Here is an 18,956-nt window from a genome sequence, read left to right as displayed (position 1 = left end):
TCCTGACACTTTAACATTGTTGCTTGCACTCATATAATTTTGCTTTATTGTCATTGCCTCCATTTGCCCTTCATACATAATGCTTCATATAGTAACACAGTTAGGCAGCCCAGGAGCACAGTTCTGTACCAGGAGGTGAACAGGGGCAAATTTAAAGTGCTCTTTTATAGTGTCAGGCTGGTGACAATAGAAATATACATCATCTGTTTATTCACAAAATAATGAAAGCAGAATGCTTCCCTGCAGTTATAAGTAAGCTTGGACTTCAAAAGGTACCTTCTTGGGTTAGGAGAGTTCTTCTGAAAAGCAGTGACTTGCGGGGATTGAAGAGTTCAGTTACCTGAGTGTAGTTGTGTAGAGCCATTTAAATTACCTGGGCTATCCCACCTGGCGTACAGAAAACCACACAGATTTCATGTCATACCTGCCAGCCCCATATGGATGTCTTCTATATTCTAAGGTGCTGAAAGACCAGTTTTAGACAAGTGAATCCCACCTCTAGTGATATGTCCCTCAGAAATCGGGGGAAACCCACCATTTATTTCACTCAGATCAGTGAAATTCTGTGAGATTATGAACCTAGTGAAAACAGTTCTTGTAACTGTGGTAATACTGTATATGACAAAATTATAATCTGATATATCCTAAGTGTCACAATAAATGAAAAAGTGTGATTTCTGCAACAGCTGAATGTGAGAAACAACCACCAAGAACAAGACTTATTTATTATTTTCTTCTGATTGTCCTGATGAGCACACATGTAGTATGCTGCAGTGTTGTGCTACTCAGGGTAAAAAGTCCAGATATATATCAGAACAAGATTTGGCTATGCACCATTCATCCATACATCCCTGTTTCCTTTGGAAGGCAGAGCAGGTAAGCAGACAAGAGGGGAAGCACAGTATTTACCAAAGGCCACTTGGAGTAGACCAATACTGCATGGCACACTGCTGAGTGTGTCTACCCTGTCATACAAATATGACTGTTTTAGTGGAACTATAGAAATTAATGTCTTTTTCCAACTTCCGGCAGCTTGGGAAGGATTTGAATCACCAGTAAGAAAACAAAATCTGTCTGCATGCCATTCACAACCTCCCTAAAAAAAACAACAGGAGCTTTTGTAAAACTTCCTTTATTTGGTTCATTATCCCTATTGAAAGGTGCTAGTGATTCACATACCTGTTCTGATTGTACTGTACATTCTGTGTCAGGTCCACATTCAGCATAATGAAGTCATGCACATGGCAGCAGGAGAATGGTTCCTTGATCTCAGCACTGTTTGTTTTACTGGACCATTTCCTCATCCCAATTAGGGCATAATGAGTGACATTGGGAGTTGCTTCAATATGTTGCAGAATTTGCTTCAGGGAAACATTCCTTTCAGTCCATGTATAGTCACTACAATAATTATGAAAATGTGTTAATTTAAAATATATAGAGAACACTGAGAATCTCTTTCAGGTGAAGAGCAATTCTTAACAGCTGGAAGTTGTTATAACTTTCAGGTAGATAACTCCAGTGTTGTCTTTACTGTATTTTTTTGTCTCTCATTCTAGTTAAAACTTAAGATTAACTGGTGCTTATGTGGTGGGGACTGGTATGACAGATCTGAAACTTAATCTAGATCTCTCCAAACATTCACTCAGATACATAAATCTTTAAAGTTACCTAGATAATATTCCAATGAATCTCGGAGGGTTGCTGACTTGTGCCATAACTTAAGCACAAAGTATTAAGATCCTTCTAGCCCACCCCTAGAGTCCATAAATCTCAGTTTTCATTGAGTTTCATTCTCTAAAAATTTGCTGTAAATTCTGCATGGCACTGTGACACTGAACTGTGCCATAAATCAAATCTCTCCTGATGGGAGAGGATATTTTAGAAGTTCTTGCAAGGAGTTCGCAAGAACAAACAGAGACTCTTCCTGCAGTTTCACTGCTGCCAGATAGTTCTTTATTAAGTCTTATCAGAGGAGCAGAGCCACTAGCGTGACCCAGGCATAACATAGAGCAGTGAAAGAAGGAGAGAAGTGTGTGTTTATCAAAATTTACACAGCCTTTTAAAGATAATTTAACCAATGGTTACTAAAAACGTACATTATTTTCACTTTCCTACCAATTATTCAGTAACACAGCCAGGAACTGCAGAATTTTTTGTCCAATCATCCCAAATTACTTTTACTGCAGAATATGGAGTAGTAGAAGAAGAAGAAGAAGGTTTGGAGAACAACAACAGTCCTCCATATTGATGGTTTTTGCTCTTATCTATTTACTGCAAAGAGAAGCCTAAAACCTCTAAATTTTTCACCCTGTGACAATCTTACATAGTAGTCTATCACCAATTCACACCATTGTATTTTCTAGTTCTTGTCTGATCGTAGGCAGTTTTTTCCAAGGTTGGAGGTTAAAACAGTGTTGTTCAGGGGGGTAAAAACCCTTCAAAACAGGTAGAGAAATATTCTCAGCACTCAGGGTTCCTACAGCACTGTTCATGGAATAGATAAAAATATCTAGCACAAAAAATATTCTAAAGTAATGAGAACAAAAATACTAGTTCAGGGCTTTGGGGAACTTAGAGCCACACAGACTGGGACTGACGAAAGAGCCAAAGGAAATCAGTTGCACCACTTGAACAGAATTGTCATTTAGCTTCCCTAGAAAAATTTGATGAAAAATGTACATGTAAGTGTCCATGTTGTCCAGTGTATCAGGGAGCATTTACAGAGTTTGAAATCTGCAGTCCAAGTAACTCTAGCTTGGACAGCGATGGCTGCAGGGCACATAAATCCTTAGGGGACAGGAATGGAAGACAGGCACTACATGGTGCTATGCAAAGACAGATGCCTAGGAAAGTACTCTCCTTAGGCAAATAGAATTCTCTGCTTGTACAGGGTAGAAGCTGTAGCATAGCAAACATAATTTCAAAATTACACACAGAGAAAGGTTAAAAGAAATCAGATGAAAAAGCATATATTACACTATTTACCTTTTCCTGTCTCCTGAACAATCAACTTCTACTGCATTCCACATAACACAGGAGTCATCCGAAATGACAATGAAAGGCCAAATATCCTGGGGTTTTATCCCCAGCTCTTCCTGCCGATTCCGTTCAAGCTCCAGGTTATGATAAGACAACTCTTTTATCAGGAAGTGTGCAGCACCTGAAACCATGGGCATAAACCATCAGATTAAAAGTAGGGGCAGAAATAGTTTGCTTTTAACTCAGAAGCCTTTTGAAGTGACTGTTTCTGCAGACAAGGGCATGAATCACTCTGGAGGTTTTAACACCCCAACATCACCCAGAGCCCAAAGCCTTGGCTTTGTCACTTGCCAAGCAAGTGACTTAAAGAACCACACTGGGAAGGATGCAAAATGAATTTTGACTTCTGTGGTAAAGATTTGCTAGTGTCTTAAGGATTTAGTAACTACTTCTTTTAACCTAACAAATATTTGTGTCCACTAGCATCTCGTAGTGCAAAGAGTTAGAGATGTTGACTGACCAGCTTAATGACACGGGAAATTGTCCCTGATGATCTGCTTTGAATGTTTGTCACTACTGCTGTATATAAGTTGTTCCAGCAGCACAAGCAAAGAGCCGAATATTTCACAGGTGTTACATTAGCAGAACCTACCTCAGGGATGTACCCAACCAGAGCATCACTGCTCATGCAAACGATACGCAAGTTATTTCCACAAGGAAGCAGAGTCAGTAAGTCCATCTGATTTAAAAACCTCAGCTTCTTTCAAAGACAATAGAAGAGAGTTAAGTATTTCTAGGGTGCAACACATTTAGCTTGTTTTAGGCGTCCTGAATTAAGAGAACTGTATCTTCAGCTGTGACACATTGTCTTCAGGAGGAGTCCAGATCACCAGATCAGACATCCTAGCTGCAAGGTGTGTGTCTGCATTTCACTGCTGAGTAACAACACCTCAGGGGCCCAAGTTGCATGTCCACATTTTTTAGAACTTTTTGTTACACTTACCTACTCCAGCACTGTTGAAAATGCTTGGAAGAACAAGCATGATGTGGTTGGGCCAATACTTCTTATATATGGCCATTTCATACTCCTTGACAACTAAAACATGCAAATGACTGGCTCCATCCATTGCATGATATAAATTGAAAAGCCCATGTTCATGACGACCAGTGGTGGGAGTAAAAGTGGGGCTTTTTATGTAATCTTCACTCTGTAGGTAAGAAGAAGTGTGAGCTTCTGTTTTAATCCAGAGAGAGAAAGCAGAAGAAGATTCTTCAGGAGAATAAACCAGATCCACTGACACTAGACAGACAGACACATTTTAGATTTCCTTGATAGGAAAATAAACAAATTTTGTAAGAGTTGGAAAAAAGAAAACTCTATCACTTGGCTTGTTTGTGTCGAATTTCCTGTGTGTTCACTCATTGGAGGAAATAACTTTCAGGGATGGGACTACACGATTACACGAATTTATTGTATTAAAATAACAAAACGCATCAGTCAGGGTGTGAGGCTTTACAATACCTCCGAATAATGGTGAAAGTCACAAGATTTAGAATTAATTTATAACTTTCTAATCCAATAGGCACTTAAAACAACACTTTGTTTTGGATTTGTGACCTATCACCTGTGGCACTTCTCACTGCAGTGCAGCTGCGTTTTGACCAATAAATTCTCTTGTCACGTACACACAGACGTCTCTCTTATACCATTATATAAAATCACACTATTATATTTAAAACTCTCCACCAGAACACCCAGCGTACATTTTACTTATAACTATAGGAACACAGGCTTGTAATCCTTTTGCTTAAGATCTATAAATCTCTATCAATTAAGCCAGACCTAGTCTCTTCCAGGGTTGTAAATCAAAGCCTCCTTTAACTGCAGGAGTTTCTACTCCTCTGTCTCCCACAGTTTGACTGATGAGAGTGTGGCAGAATGGACAGGACTGCTAACCTTGACCTGCCAAGTGCACAGGTACCTTGAGGCTAGACATGGAAAAGGATTTAGGTCCATATAAGACAGTAAGAAACACCTTATGCCAAAACTAAAGTACAAATCTTCTGACTGGAGCAAGTGAATAGAAAAAGAACCAAAGGATCAACCTTGATAATGAGCAAAAGAAAGAGCTTATTGGTGGCTCGAAAATTTTTTTTCATGTATCCCATTCTGGGAGAAAATACAAACTTAGTATGAGGACATCTTCATTGTCTCTTGACAGTAGGAGTAGCACTGTAGAGAATACTAATTCAACAAATTTTGAAATTGGTGGTGTCTCTCTCCCATATATGGCCATAAATATAAATAAAAATATCCATTTACCTTATCTGTGACAAGTGGTAGCCTCATGCTTTCCAATTGTCTTCCTGGTTGGCTAAAGACAAAATGATGCTCCTTTGATTTTGGAATGATAAAATGCAGCTGGATCTCTTCTCCCAGCATAGAATAGGAAAAGGCAAATGCATGCAGAGTGGACTCATAAATCTAAGGATGGGAAAAATAGGATCATTCCAGTTAAAGTCAAACTACAAGGTCTCAGTGTAGTTTATATACATTTACAAAATTTCTAAACAGATTACAGTCACTTGTTGTATGGCATTAGATTTTACTTCATTATTCGTAAGTGTTAAGCAACATTCCCTAGGCTACATCTTACACTAAAAAAAAATACACATTAAAGTGTTCCCTCTTTTGAAACAGTTGTTTCAGCTTCATCTTGCAGATTGTACCAACATAGGCTACTCTTGGCTTTCAGAAATACTGACACATAAAAGCCAGTATTTGCATTGCCAACACCTTCTTCCTCACATTATAATAGGCAGGAAATTGGAGAGTTACTCTCAGTAAGAGCAAGTTGTACACCACACATAGACTGCTCTGTACTGGACTACTCCTGTATCAGAAGTAGCACCTGTTGCAGTTACTCAGGTGCAAAGTTTACTGGGAAAGTAGTTTTAACTTGTAGTACACATGCAGATCACAGCACTGAATAAACTAGTGTAAATGACACAAGGATCAGTCCTCTGATTTCCCCAAACCTGCAGCCTGGTCAAAGCAGGCAAACCTCAAGAAATAACAGTATCTGTAAATCAGCTGTAAGTGTACACATATACAACTTCTAAGCCAATTTAAATACAGTGAATGTACACAAACTATGTTTGCATTGTGTCTGTTTCAGCTTCTGATCTGCAGAGCAGCATCTGGAAATCTTTACCTGGTACCTGGGATTGAAACCCATATACTGATGACACTGTTCACAGTGATGGTAGGTGTTATATGCTGCATATTTGGACAATCTCATCCTAGTTGTCTGGTGGCACGTGTACATATCTTCCTGTCTCCTGCTCATTGATCTGTCTATTAAGAAATGAAACAAATTAAATGTAACATATATTCAAGGCTAGAATGCACTCTCATGATAGACTGTTTCTGTCACTGAAATCAGATTCTAGGGAAAATGGCAATAATGAAACATGTACAAAACAAACTGTGAATTCATTCTGAGCACAGTATATTTTACAAATTCCAATGTACAGCAAAGGGAACTACAAAGAAGTATCTACAAATTCATGATTATGATAATTCTGTACAGATTTCACATAAAGCTGAGATGTAAGCAATGCCTGATCATTATAATTTTCATTGTTGCTATTATTGGTTGAATGCTTACAAAAGCAATAAATAGTAAAAAAGAGCCTTATGGCATTTGCCATTCTGTGACAGACATCGCAGTAGATTATGTGAAATGAATTTGGCAATTTAGTGATGTTGCTCCTTAGTGTATATCCATATTTTTCAAAGGGTCTCCCTTTGTGAGAGACTGAGGGAAGATGAGGTGTATTTTCTGCTGAAAAGGACTTCGTTATTTCATCTTTCACTCAGATTTTCAGCATTAGATTGGATTGCTCAAAGCTGTTCCTTGTCTTGTTAAGTTTTAAAAATCACCAAGAATAGAGTTTCCGTGATCTCTCTGGGCAACCTGCTCCATGGTTTGACCACTTTTATTCTGAAAATATTTTTCATTATAATTGTCATTTCCTATATTGCAACTTGTGTCTGTTGTCTCTTGTCCTTATGCTGTGTATCTATAATAGTTTGTGTCTATAAATTCCCATTAGGAAGTTGAAGACAGCATTCAGATGCACCTGCTAGACTTCCCCAGATGAAACAAACCCAATTCACTCCAATTTTCTTCATATCTTGGTGGCTGCTCACAAGCCTCGCTTCTCTACGTCAACATCTTTCTCATATTGGGAAGCCAAGAACTTGACAGAATACCCAGACGTGGCCTTAGAGTTGCCATCACTGAAGAATCACCACTTCTCTTGACCTGTTGCCAGATTATTAGTAAGCCATTAACCCAGTGGAGAACTGGTGACTCATGTTCAAATTGTTGTTGACCAGGACCATCAAGACACCTTGATCAAAGTTCCTGTCTATAGAGCTGGCCCCAAACTTGTACAGTTGAAAAAAATTATTCTATCTCAAGTGCAAGGGGCACGTTTGGTGAAATGTTCAACAGGATCCTGTTCCTGAGGTTTCTTCCTGGAGGTTCCACTTCTCCAGCTTGCCAAGGTCTTTGTGAATGGCAGTGTTACCTCCCTGCTACCCAGTCCCATGGGCTTGTGTATGTCCAGCTGGCTAATTCAGAGGACTAATTCACACATCAACACTCCAGGAATCTAAATCTGGATGTGGTCATCTCATGCTAACCTAAAACCTAAAAAATATACCTATAGACACTTTTAAGTACATAACTAACTTTACCCATATAAACCATTTCTACAGAGCAGGACAATCCCACTTTATAAAACCTTCAAATACACAAACTTATTGTGGAATTAGAGCTTTTTTAATGGAAGACTACCCATATAATATTCCATAAGTCATTTATAAGGGTCATACTCTGGTACTTCATCTGGAAAACTTGAAATCCTTTTTCACTATTGCTTAGTCAAAAGCAATTCTGATATTTTAACTCTGCTTAAAAGTTTAACAGGATTCTTACATTGAAAGCAAATACATACATATATGTGTACCAATATAGATTTTTAAAATTCTAACCTTCACTGTTTATGGTCTGAAGCTTTGAACAAATCAGACTTGCATCTTCGTATTTTGGATCATGGATAGTGTAGTCAAAAGGCATCTTCTTAAATATCTCCAAATCTGGCCACATATCTCCAGGCTGATGGTAGTATTGATCAGATTCTTCTTTTATGTCTATGATATTATTGAAAAATAAGAATTCAGGACTTTTTTAAGCTCTTAATATTGCTGTAGATGGTTTTGCTGCACCTATTATTCCTGCTTCATTTTTTCTTTCATTAATCTGATGACTCAGTATCAGTTGAAGATCACAGAAAATTTTTCTTACAGTATTTAAATAATGTAAAGTAATTGCAAGTGTGAATAGCATAGAATAAACATAGAATATATAGACAACTATATTTCAATTTAGCATAACAACTTTCTATTGTCTCCAGAGTATCTTTATATCAGGAACTTACTAATGTTGATTTCTTCCTCATCATAAACATCCACTTCTGTCAGTCTAATCAGCATTCGGGACAAAATACTGAGGAACTGCAGATAGGCACCTGTTTTCCCTATCTGTAAACATATAAATCAGAAAAAAACAAAAGTAAACTTTTGCTTTTCACCAGGTTAATTTTCCACATATCTGGACATTGTAGCTGTGGTGAAACTGAATATTAATATTCAGTGCTTGACTATCCTTGTATTTGTATATTCCTTGACACAAATGAAATGTTTAATGCTCAACAATTTTTTTCTCTCTATGCAGGAGCCTAGCTGGAAAATGCATTTTATATCACAGGTCTAATTACAGGTTCACAGACAAGAATTTTATCTCCTCATGCTATAGCTTCTACACAGGCAATGAATGATTTAAAAATCCATACAAGCTCATAAATTGTACAAAAAAACCCTCCTTGAATTACAAGATAACTAAAGAATTACCCCAACCCTTTCATTTCCATATGATTTACCAGTACACTGCCTGCTGCTGAAGTACAGTGACTATCCTGAGGAGTAAAAATGGCAACATATCCCTGGGAGAGCTTGTGCTGGGCACTTCCACTCCTGAAGGACACAGTACGTGCAACAATGTGCTGTTCCACCTCTCTTGCTGCAAATACATTATCTCCCTTCCAATCTTTTAAAATTACCTTTTTAAAATTTTAAAATTATCTTAAGAATATAACTTTCTCTTTCATTTTTTTCCCCATCAACACACTGTATAAATTTTCTCTTCATTACACCAAATAGTATTGCTGCAAGGTATAAGCCACAGCCAATGATTTTCTCAACGGATTTTTCTGTCTTTCACATGTAGTTTGCTGATGATAACATCAAGTAAATAAGGCCATATATAAGCAGGCAGCTTTACAAACCATGATTGTGTGTGTGTGGCCTGTACAGGGGAGGTTAACATGTAGATCAGTTCCAACACATTGTGCAGCAACTGATTTCACAAAGTGGCATCAGATTTTGGATTAAGTCTGTATCACTACTGAACTGAAAACCCAGCTTCACTTCCATTACTGCTAGGACATGTCAGAAGCCTAGCATGTTGAATTGCTACACAGAGTATTAAAGTTACTATTTTCCATCTATGTCAAGAAAAAATTTCATTTTCTCTCAACACGTGAGGAAGGGAGGCTTTAAATTTGAAGCAAGAGATCAGCCATTTGTTTTGGTCAAAGCTCATTGTCTGATGTTTTTAACGTATCAGATTGCAGTTTGAACAGTTGCTTGCAAAGGGTGTATAAGGGTATCATTATCCCTGTTGATAATCAAATGTCAGTACACAATTATCTGTCATCCTGGAACAACACATTAAAAAAAGTGACTTTGAATCGAGGAAATGACAGCATGGACTATAACCAGCCCGTGGACCAGATGTTTCTAACTCACAGTTTTGTTTTCTATGCAAAATCCATTGAAACTAATGAGAATTTTTCCTCTGACCCTGGAACAAGGTTTTAAACTTGGCTGCAATGGCTACTGATTGATGAGCTAAAATAAAACCATCTTATTTTCCCACATTTGAACAAGAAAGAAAATACAAAGAAAATACTTCCATTTGTTTTCCTCATGTCTAAGATTACCTTTTTATTCTCTTATGAACATACTCTTTTAAAGTGCCTCTGATCATCTTTTCATTAAACACAGGGTAGCTCGGCAGTGGATTAACAGTTCCCTAATTTCAAAGAAGAGATCATTTATCAAAAGAACGTCTGTTGGGGTTCCTCCCCCTGGCGTGGGGTCCAGGGGGAGGGGACCCTGGGGTAGAGGCACGGCCTACGGGGTTTCCCTACTCCCTGGTCAGTCTTGTTCCCCATTGATTGTTTTGTGTTCCCTGGAGGAGGACCCTGGTTGTCCCGTAATTGCTCAGTTCTTCAGCAGTCCCCGGCCATGTGGCTGGAGAATAAAGATCTCTGAAACATCTGCCAAGAATCGCTCCCTATTTCTTTCCACGGGCCTCGCTGTCTAATGCATGTTGCAGGAGACCCCACTGCAACACGTGTCTCCTTGATATCAGATATCTATATAAAAATTGATTCTTAATCTGTTTGAAGTATATCCTTAGAATTGTCAACAGAACAACAGGCTGAAAACCTTACTTTTTCCTTTTGATATGCATGAAAATTTTATTCTATTCAACTCATCTTTTTTTCTTTCCTTGGGGACCAGTCTTTGCCAATGGTTTTCCACAATGTTGGAATGATGAGGATACTGCTACGCGGTGCTGAGATGAAAAGCATCAGTCAACTGGCTCAAGTGTACACAAAGCTGTAGGGTCATGAGTCAAAAATGCTGGAAACCACAGGATGACAAGTGCTACACCACTAAACTGAAACACATGTACTTACATTACTGCATGCATCAGACCTTACCCAATCTCATTATCTGGCACATTAAAAGTTTCCAATTCAGTACTGTGAGCTTTAGGAACTGCTAGATATGAGCAATGCTGTATGTAAAAAGCTGTTGGGAACTTTCAGCAATCTCTCTCTCCGTGTTTTCAGAATGTTTCCCTGCCAGGACAGAGATTGGGCTGAGCACATGTAGCATTCATATTTGGACTCCACTAGCAGATTTGCTTGTGTTTGCTGCTCACGAAATGAATTGGTGAAAGAGAGAACACCTTTTCCAGGTAATTTTGAGAAGATTTTTTTTTTTTTAATTGAGAAAAGAATGACTTCTCTTTTACAATCAGCATTTACTCCAGAAGGGAAGAATCTTGAACAAGTGAATTTGTAGCATGCCCAGATAGCGAAATGCACCTTCAAAATTAATCACACTGCTTTTTATGTGTACCATCTCTAGGCAAAACAGAATAGTGATGCCTTTTCCTGTTCTTAAAATCAAGAGTCAAACACGGTTAGAAGGGAAAAAGGGATTTTACCTTGGTATTTATTTTAAGGATCCTTAGGTGCACACATCCAGGTTGAATGCACTGAAATGCACACTACAATGCCCACTCCCAAAAGATCTGGTATATCATTATAGGTCTTACTAATCAGCATATCTATCAAAGATTCCCCAGTGAGAGGCTCAAGTGAGCCCCCCTCCCCAAGGAACCTTCCCCTGGATGGTTCTATCTTGGTTTACAGAATGTGGTCTGGAGAGGACCTTGGGGTCTGGGGCACACTGATCCCTAGCTACAAAGCTTCTAAAATGTTTAGTCTCCTAGCTGAACAAACAAATCCAAGAATGTAGGCAAAAAGCACTGTCCTGGGTTCCAGTGTATTCTATTACCATCCTCGGGAGCTGGGCTTCCCACTGGATTTCCAGAGGACAGGAGCTACACAGCCAGCATTGGACTTCCTGAGGAAGAGCAGACTCTTTTGCTACAGGATCACTGCTTCAGAGGACTGCAGCCACCATTCTACCAGACTGCTACCACCACCCTGCCTAACAGGGTGTCAGGTTGTACCTTGACTCTGTCAGTTTGACAGTGTTTTCTTTTACCTTTTTTTTCCCCCCTTTTCTTTAATTTCCATTAAATTGTTATTCTGACTTGGTGCCTCCCACTGGTTTGTTTTCAAACTAGTACAAGCACTAAGAATACAGAAGTTGTAAAAAGGTATAACAGGGGTATAAAATAAAAGGCGAAAAATCATCATGGCATCAGTAGCACAGAGAGTCTTTCTTTGTTTGAAAATACTGAATAGCTGTCAATAAACACAACTTCCACATCTCTCCAAAGAGCCCCTGTCCCATCTGTCATTAACCCTTTTTCCAGAAGTTTGTGGACTGGAAGTAGCTGCAAAGAGATCCTGCAAGCAGGATATGCACACCTTTAAGCATAAAGCCCCGCATCTGCCCATCCTCTATCTCCCAACTGCAACAAATAGGAGATCTGAAAAGAAATTTTAAGGTGGATACCTGAGTGGTCTGCAGTTTTATATGGCTTTAGGGAAGCCAAGCACAATGCTGTGCTGATCCTAACTAGTGACTCTGGGCTAAGCATGATATACTAACAGTGACAACAACTGGTAAGGAAGTACTCTGAGCAAGGTGCTTTTCCCCATATCCTGTCTTTGCTCTGGATGCCAAAGTTGCAAACAGATTAAAAGACTGAAGGAACCTAAAACTGGGCTGCATTTTTACAATTCCTGAAACAAAATGTACATGAGACGTGCTGCTATGACAAACAGCTCTACTTTCCAGAAAAAGGTTCCTCAGATATGTGGCAGTGCTCAGTGCTTTGTAAGATAAGGCACTTGGGGGGCAATATTCCCAAATAATGGAAGTATTACTCTAATTTGTTCCTGTCTACCTGACACTGGAAGACAGAAGTCTGAAGAATCGGACTTGGAAGAAGAAAATCCCAGAAGACTAAGAAACGAAAATCTCAAATCTTGTAAAAACTGATGATAACCAAGGAATTTGGGGCCTGCAGAGATTTAGGGGTTTTGTTTGTATTTTCATCCTTAGTGCCAGAGATTATTTGACCCATAAAATACTAAGAATATGCATACCCTGCAGCTCTTCATTCATGAAGAGTGTAGCTGTAGTAAGAGGAAGGAATATGAATTCAAATTCTCTGCAGAAAATTCGAGGTATAAAGGTCTAGTTTTTGCAGCAAAGACATATATTACCACAGAGGAGGGGAAAACTCTCCAAAGATTTTGACCTCTGAACCCTGCTTGCTATAGATATCATGGATAGAGTGCAAACCAACTAAGAATCTGAGAGAGAACATTCCAGTCAGATAAATTGCATGTGTGCTTCTATGCATTCATGGAATGACATCCAAAAGTGCTGTTGTAGAAGGTGCAGCAGTAATGAGCTTCCCTTTTTAACTTGTTCCATATGCTGGACACCAGGACTAGAAGCACTTTATTATTCTTACATGTTGGTATAAAGTATCATCCAATTTCAGGCTTCACTTTTGGAGAAATACGGCAAAAGGGGAAATAATTCCATGAGGCTTTTCTGTTTTAATTTCCAGGTGAGACAGTTCTTCACATACCATGATAGTGGTTTTCAAACTGTGGCCTGTGAATCAATGCTGATTTGCAGAAAACATGCTGATGATCCACAGGCAGTTGGTCAAATGTTGATGGCTCTTCTCCTTGTTTCCACATGCTACATTCTTCTAAAACACAGCTAGTAATAGATGTATTAAGTATTTCCCTAATATTTTTATTACATAAGCTGAATGGTATATACACCCATTGTAATAAGATTTTAATAAAAGTAGAGTAATAATATGGGCAGCAGTTTTCTTCTTCAGGAAGTGTCTCAAGACGTGCTTGCTTCATTCCCTGGATGTGGTGCCACAGGACTGAGCTGTGCTCACCAACAGGTTCCACGCTTCAGGAAAATGCTAGCTCTAAATTATAAAATCCAGTTAAAAAACAAACATATGAAACCTTGATTTGCAGTTTGGGGAACTTCAAGATGAATGTTCTGAAGAAAAAATATTTGAGTGAATTTAGAATTCTGTATAGGCACTTGCTTGGGTGCACCAGGGACTAGACATCAAGTCATAGATATGATGCATATTGCTCATTGTGATGCATATTAAATTATACTCACTAACCAATGGCTTCACTTCCATGACACGAGCTAATTTACAGATAAATTATTCTATACCGCTCCAGTTTTTCCTGCATTTTCTAAAGTCTATTGTAAAAATAATGCATTTATTGCCTTCTAATGTACGTAACTGTCCTTGTAAAACATATCAAGTCTTCCAACAAAACATTTTGACCAGTGCGTAGGGTAAAATGTCTCTGTGAGAGAAGGGTGAGCATATTTTATTACTAATAACCCTGATAGTGAGAATTATAATTTTGATTCACTAATGTGCCCAGTTTTCTTCCTCTGTTGAATTAGTATTTTTAATTTTAACCAGAAAATTGCTTCCTGATTTAAATTTTAGTACAGGAATTGCTTCCAGATAAAGAAAACAAGTACTTCCTAATTCTTTTGAAGATACTACTCTGGCAGTCTTATACTTTGTCTGACATGTTACCAACATTCATCCATGAGCTGTTTAATAATTGTTTTCATTTCTGCCTATGCTTCTTGATGCAGGAAGTGTTAAGTCCATGTGGAAGGTTAATATTATTCTTTGGGTTGATGTTACAATACTGGAAATATCTTTGTCTTGGTTTGCACTTATCCCGTTCGACTTCTGAGGTTCACAAGAAATGTATCTGCTCTCAGTAGGCACAGGGCCTCTTCCTATCTTGTTGCTTCATACATCAGTAAAACATGAGAGGCACAATACTACCTTTAGCCTGCAATGTGCACTTAACTAGGAGATACCTTGCTCAGGATAAGTGCTAAACATTCCTAGAGAATTAAGATGAGAATTAACTTCTTAGAACTAGACCCATTTCCATATATCTTTTCAAAATAATTTAAAAACTCCTGGATCAGCTACTCATCTTGTTAATATGGTTCTGCTACTTTGAACTGGCCTTCTTGCATGTATTATTTACAACAGCTTCTATTTCTGTCTGCTGTGCAAAGGGAACAAAATAACTTTATAAAGTCCCAGTTGCTTTCAGATTGATCATAAGAAAGTGGCTTGGTTAAGATCTTTGATCTTTATTTAAAATGTAAATGCATATTCAACTTTAACCAACTGAAATTATAAATTAAATCTATCTCTTGAGCAAACTATCTTTAAAACATTTTAATGGAGAGAGACTGACAGAAAATGAACATTGCTGCAGCTTCTCTGTATTGGAACTCAGGCTAACAGTAAAGAAAGGAAGATATTTCTTATTAGAAGGGATTAGGAAATAAAATACAAGTAATTTACGCTCCACAAAAAAACACCCCTTCAAGTATGAATAATAATAACTAAATTTTTTTTCTGAGATTATGATAAAATCAAACAAAATAAATCAATGATAATACCTTGTTCTTTTTACACACCTGTGGTGGCCCACTGAGCAGCAGCCTCCTTGGGTGAAAGGTGTCCATTCTGCCCTCATTTCTGTTGTTGTAGTCCATATGGACTGGCTTGGGAACTGTCCATTGGCGGTAGTATAGAGACTGCTCTGTGCACGTCATCATCTTACTCATAAGAGGACGAAAAGAACTTGCCCACATGACAGAATGGTAAGGCAAGAGGGAAGAGGATTTGGGAAGTCCACTGCTGTCTGTAGAAGTAATAATGTCATAAACCAGTTTGGGCAGGAAAACTATGGGAGGCTGTTTTGATGCTTTGGTCATGGAGCATTGAGAAGTCTGTAGGATGAAGGAGTTATGAGTAGGTGCAGAGGAGGAAGAAGAGGAGGAGAAAGGTGAGGAGGATGATGAGGTGATGGAGACTTGGGCACTTTTTATGTTTTGTTTCATATCCATCTGTTCAGTTACTGGTGGCAAGTGTTTGCTGATTGTTGTTTGTGCCCCCTTGTCTACTTTCTGCTTCTGCCTTTCATAGTTGTTTGTAGTTTCTTCCGTGCTGTTGCTTAGGGCCTGGGGAGAAGATGACTCAGTGCAGAATGCTGTAACTAAAACAAAATTTATATTTCAACACAGTGCAAATATCTCTGCTAGTCAAGGCCGCAGTTAAACAAAACACAGCAAATAATTATCTCGATACATCGTCCAGCAAACACTGCAATCTTGCTCCTCTTCTTGCTTTGACTTTCCTCATACAGGAAGCCATAATGGAACTAGTTTGGAGTATTCATTTCAATGCAGAAAGTGGCTTTTAAAGTACTGAAATGCATAGGAAAGATGTCAGTGATTGTCCTATCCTCTGTTTCCTTCATACATTCCTTGCTTAAAGTGTTCACCAGATAATTTAATCACTCAAGACAAATACAAAATTGCTGAAACCATTGTTAAAATGAATTAAAGAAAATAAGTATTTCAAGGCTATTACCCCATCACACCACACAAGTCTACACAGACTGACATCTAAAAATAGTACTCTGAGTCAGCTCTGCTGTGCCACCCATGTGTGTGTCACTGCAGCACTTAGGCTGATCTAATAAAACCTGGCAGCTATCAAGTCCCTGGTGCTACATAATGCATTAGTGCATTCATACAGCTTTGGGTCAGCTCAGAGAACATATTGAACTCATGAATGTTGGCCGTGAATATGTGATGTAAATACACCTCACAGACAATTGCTGATTTTCTGAAAGCTGTATATTTTTACCCTATATATTTTAACTATAAAGATTTCTTGAAAGTTTAATACATGTTAAGTGGTTCTGAGCATCTTTAATGCTTAGTGAAAGAGGATACACAACTAGTTCACAGTCTTCAAAGTAGACTGAGAACTGCTTGTGGAATCAGACTAGACAAGGTATTAGAAATATCTCCCTAAGACTGACCATAGATTAAACCAGATTTCCTCTCATGGTGAAAACAACTGTCCTGGCTCACAAAAAAACCCCCACATTTTGAACAAACAAAAGTCAGTAATTTCTCTTGATTTCAAGAAATAGTAAGATATCCTCTAACTGTCTATTAATCTAAAGTAGTCAGTAAAAACCATTAGCAATAAATACAAAAGTATCACCAGCACCATGACTGGTGTAACCATGCAAGTAACAACACTGTGACATCCCTCAAAATACCAGTATCCAAGGTCATGGAAAAAAAAAGAAAGGAAAAAGATTTCTTTAACCACAGATAAACTGAGGGCACAGAGCCATGGGCAGGCCACACGGACACTGTAAGAATTATGAGCAGCCCAACTTCAAGGAAGAAAAAACATTTTGAAAATAAAAGTGATGAAGCTTATCCAAAGTTTTCAAGATGTTTTTCCTTTTTGTAACCACCACTGTGCCTGTAGAAATCACAGCCCAATTATGCATGTCACCATGTTGCAAACAACAAGATCAAAAAGAATTTACTGTCACTGACAAAAAACCAGTATGTTTTAAAAAGCTTCATGACATTGCAACTTTTAGGAAGTTATGGCACAATTTATATTCCTTATTTTTCAAGTTTCCTCTTAATATTATCTACATTAAAAGCAAATAAAGTTATCAGACAAAAGAGTTGTAGTAGTTCTCAACATTCCCTCATGCTTTCTACGTCAGTGTGCAGATTAAAAAGAAACTGTTTAAAAAGTTATCCACCTCAAAAAGAGCTTCCAAACAGTGTAAAATTAATGAGCGAACATTTTAGAGCAAAACCAAAAAGTTAAAAATACCAATGAGAAGGAGCATGCTTTTTCTTCCCTTTATTAAAAAAAAAAATTAAATGTGAAGCATGTTTCTTTTTTCATAAATTGTCATAGCTTCAGTGAACACACACAGCCATCACAGTACTAACCGAGGATTTATACCTCAGTGTCACATAATAAAGAAGCACCTAGTTTATGCACCCCATCACATGATAATTTTTCAAGCAAGAAAATATCCAATTTTCTATATTTCAGAAGTCTAATTCTTACTTTTTTTAGTCATCTAAAGTGATCCCATTAAAATCGGCCTTATCAAAACCTTAGGGATTTATGCCTTTTATTATTTATCTAATAAGCTAAGGTCTCTCTTATGTCCTAAACTTAAATTAACAGAGATGATCTTATGGTCTTACTGGAAGCTTTTGAAGAGAGAGATGAAGATGCAGAGTCATGGGAACATGATCTTTCTCTTTTCATAGGACTTCTCTTTTCTGAAGTAGAACCTGTTTCATGAATGATAGTAAGGGAAAACAAAATCAAAATATAATTTAGGTAAGCCCGCAAGTCACAGCTATATTGTCAAAGTAAGGAAATGTACACAAGGGTTTGTGTGGGGTTTGTCCTCATCCTGACACTGTTTTCAGCATGGAGAGTATCTGTTCCTACCACACAATATTGGATCAGCCTACGGTCTAATTTACACACACTGAGCTGCAATAGCTTCACAAAAATCAGTGCTGCAACCAGGAGCTGGTAATATCTAGGCCTGTCTCAACCACAATTTCTCTTCTGACCCATGTCTTACATTCCTCACTAAGCCAGTGTCAGGGAAAGCAGCAGGCAACAAGCTCTATTTTTGTCAATATGTTATGAAATTACCTCCCACCCCACACAGCTTTATGGCCAGATTATATCTCAGCTTTTGGTAATGAAAATCCATATTTGGATGGCCATCAAGGCCATTCACTTGAGATTCCTAGCCCAGGCTTCTAAGTTAAAATGTTTGTTTCTGTACAATTTTAACATGATAAACTGAGACATAAGCACTGCCATCAGAAAACATAGACTGTAAGTCTATCTCACATAGATAGACTCTCACATAGAATTGGACTCTGGATGATCATACCATACTTCATGGACTAGGAGAGCAGCATTAGACAACTTAGGAGCCCATTTGACTCAGATCACATATAATCTCAGCATGCTTCAACTACATTGACAGAATTACTCATCACAAGAAGTACTCATCACATCTGAAGCAGGCATCTGTTGAACACAGTTTGAATATGACCTCAGGTATTTCATTCCTCTATGAAGAGTACATATTGGATT

At 38.1% G+C, this 18,956-nt stretch overlaps 1 protein-coding gene across 3 annotated transcripts in view; it reads right to left on the bottom strand.

Annotated features, from left to right (window-relative positions):
- The window catches only part of GREB1 (growth regulation by estrogen in breast cancer 1), an 89,382-nt gene that overhangs the window by 7,128 nt on the left and 63,298 nt on the right, over positions 1 to 18,956 (bottom strand). For all 3 annotated transcript variants that reach the window (XM_017745075.1, XM_017745076.1, XM_008641783.2), the window contains 9 exons: positions 18,038 to 18,127; positions 15,410 to 15,990; positions 8,491 to 8,593; positions 8,045 to 8,203; positions 6,195 to 6,337; positions 5,303 to 5,464; positions 3,983 to 4,187; positions 2,986 to 3,160; positions 1,180 to 1,398 (listed from right to left, as the gene is read on the bottom strand). In XM_017745075.1, coding sequence (XP_017600564.1) covers positions 1,180 to 1,398; positions 2,986 to 3,160; positions 3,983 to 4,187; positions 5,303 to 5,464; positions 6,195 to 6,337; positions 8,045 to 8,203; positions 8,491 to 8,593; positions 15,410 to 15,990; positions 18,038 to 18,127 — 1,837 coding nt within the window. The remainder of the gene's footprint in view (positions 1 to 1,179; positions 1,399 to 2,985; positions 3,161 to 3,982; positions 4,188 to 5,302; positions 5,465 to 6,194; positions 6,338 to 8,044; positions 8,204 to 8,490; positions 8,594 to 15,409; positions 15,991 to 18,037; positions 18,128 to 18,956) is intronic.

Source organism: Corvus brachyrhynchos, unplaced genomic scaffold (assembly GCF_000691975.1).
Source record: "Corvus brachyrhynchos isolate BGI_N302 unplaced genomic scaffold, ASM69197v1 scaffold116, whole genome shotgun sequence".
NCBI lineage: Eukaryota > Metazoa > Chordata > Aves > Passeriformes > Corvidae > Corvus > Corvus brachyrhynchos.
Note: the sequence above shows the minus strand (reverse complement) of the source record. Positions and strands in the feature narration are given on the sequence as shown.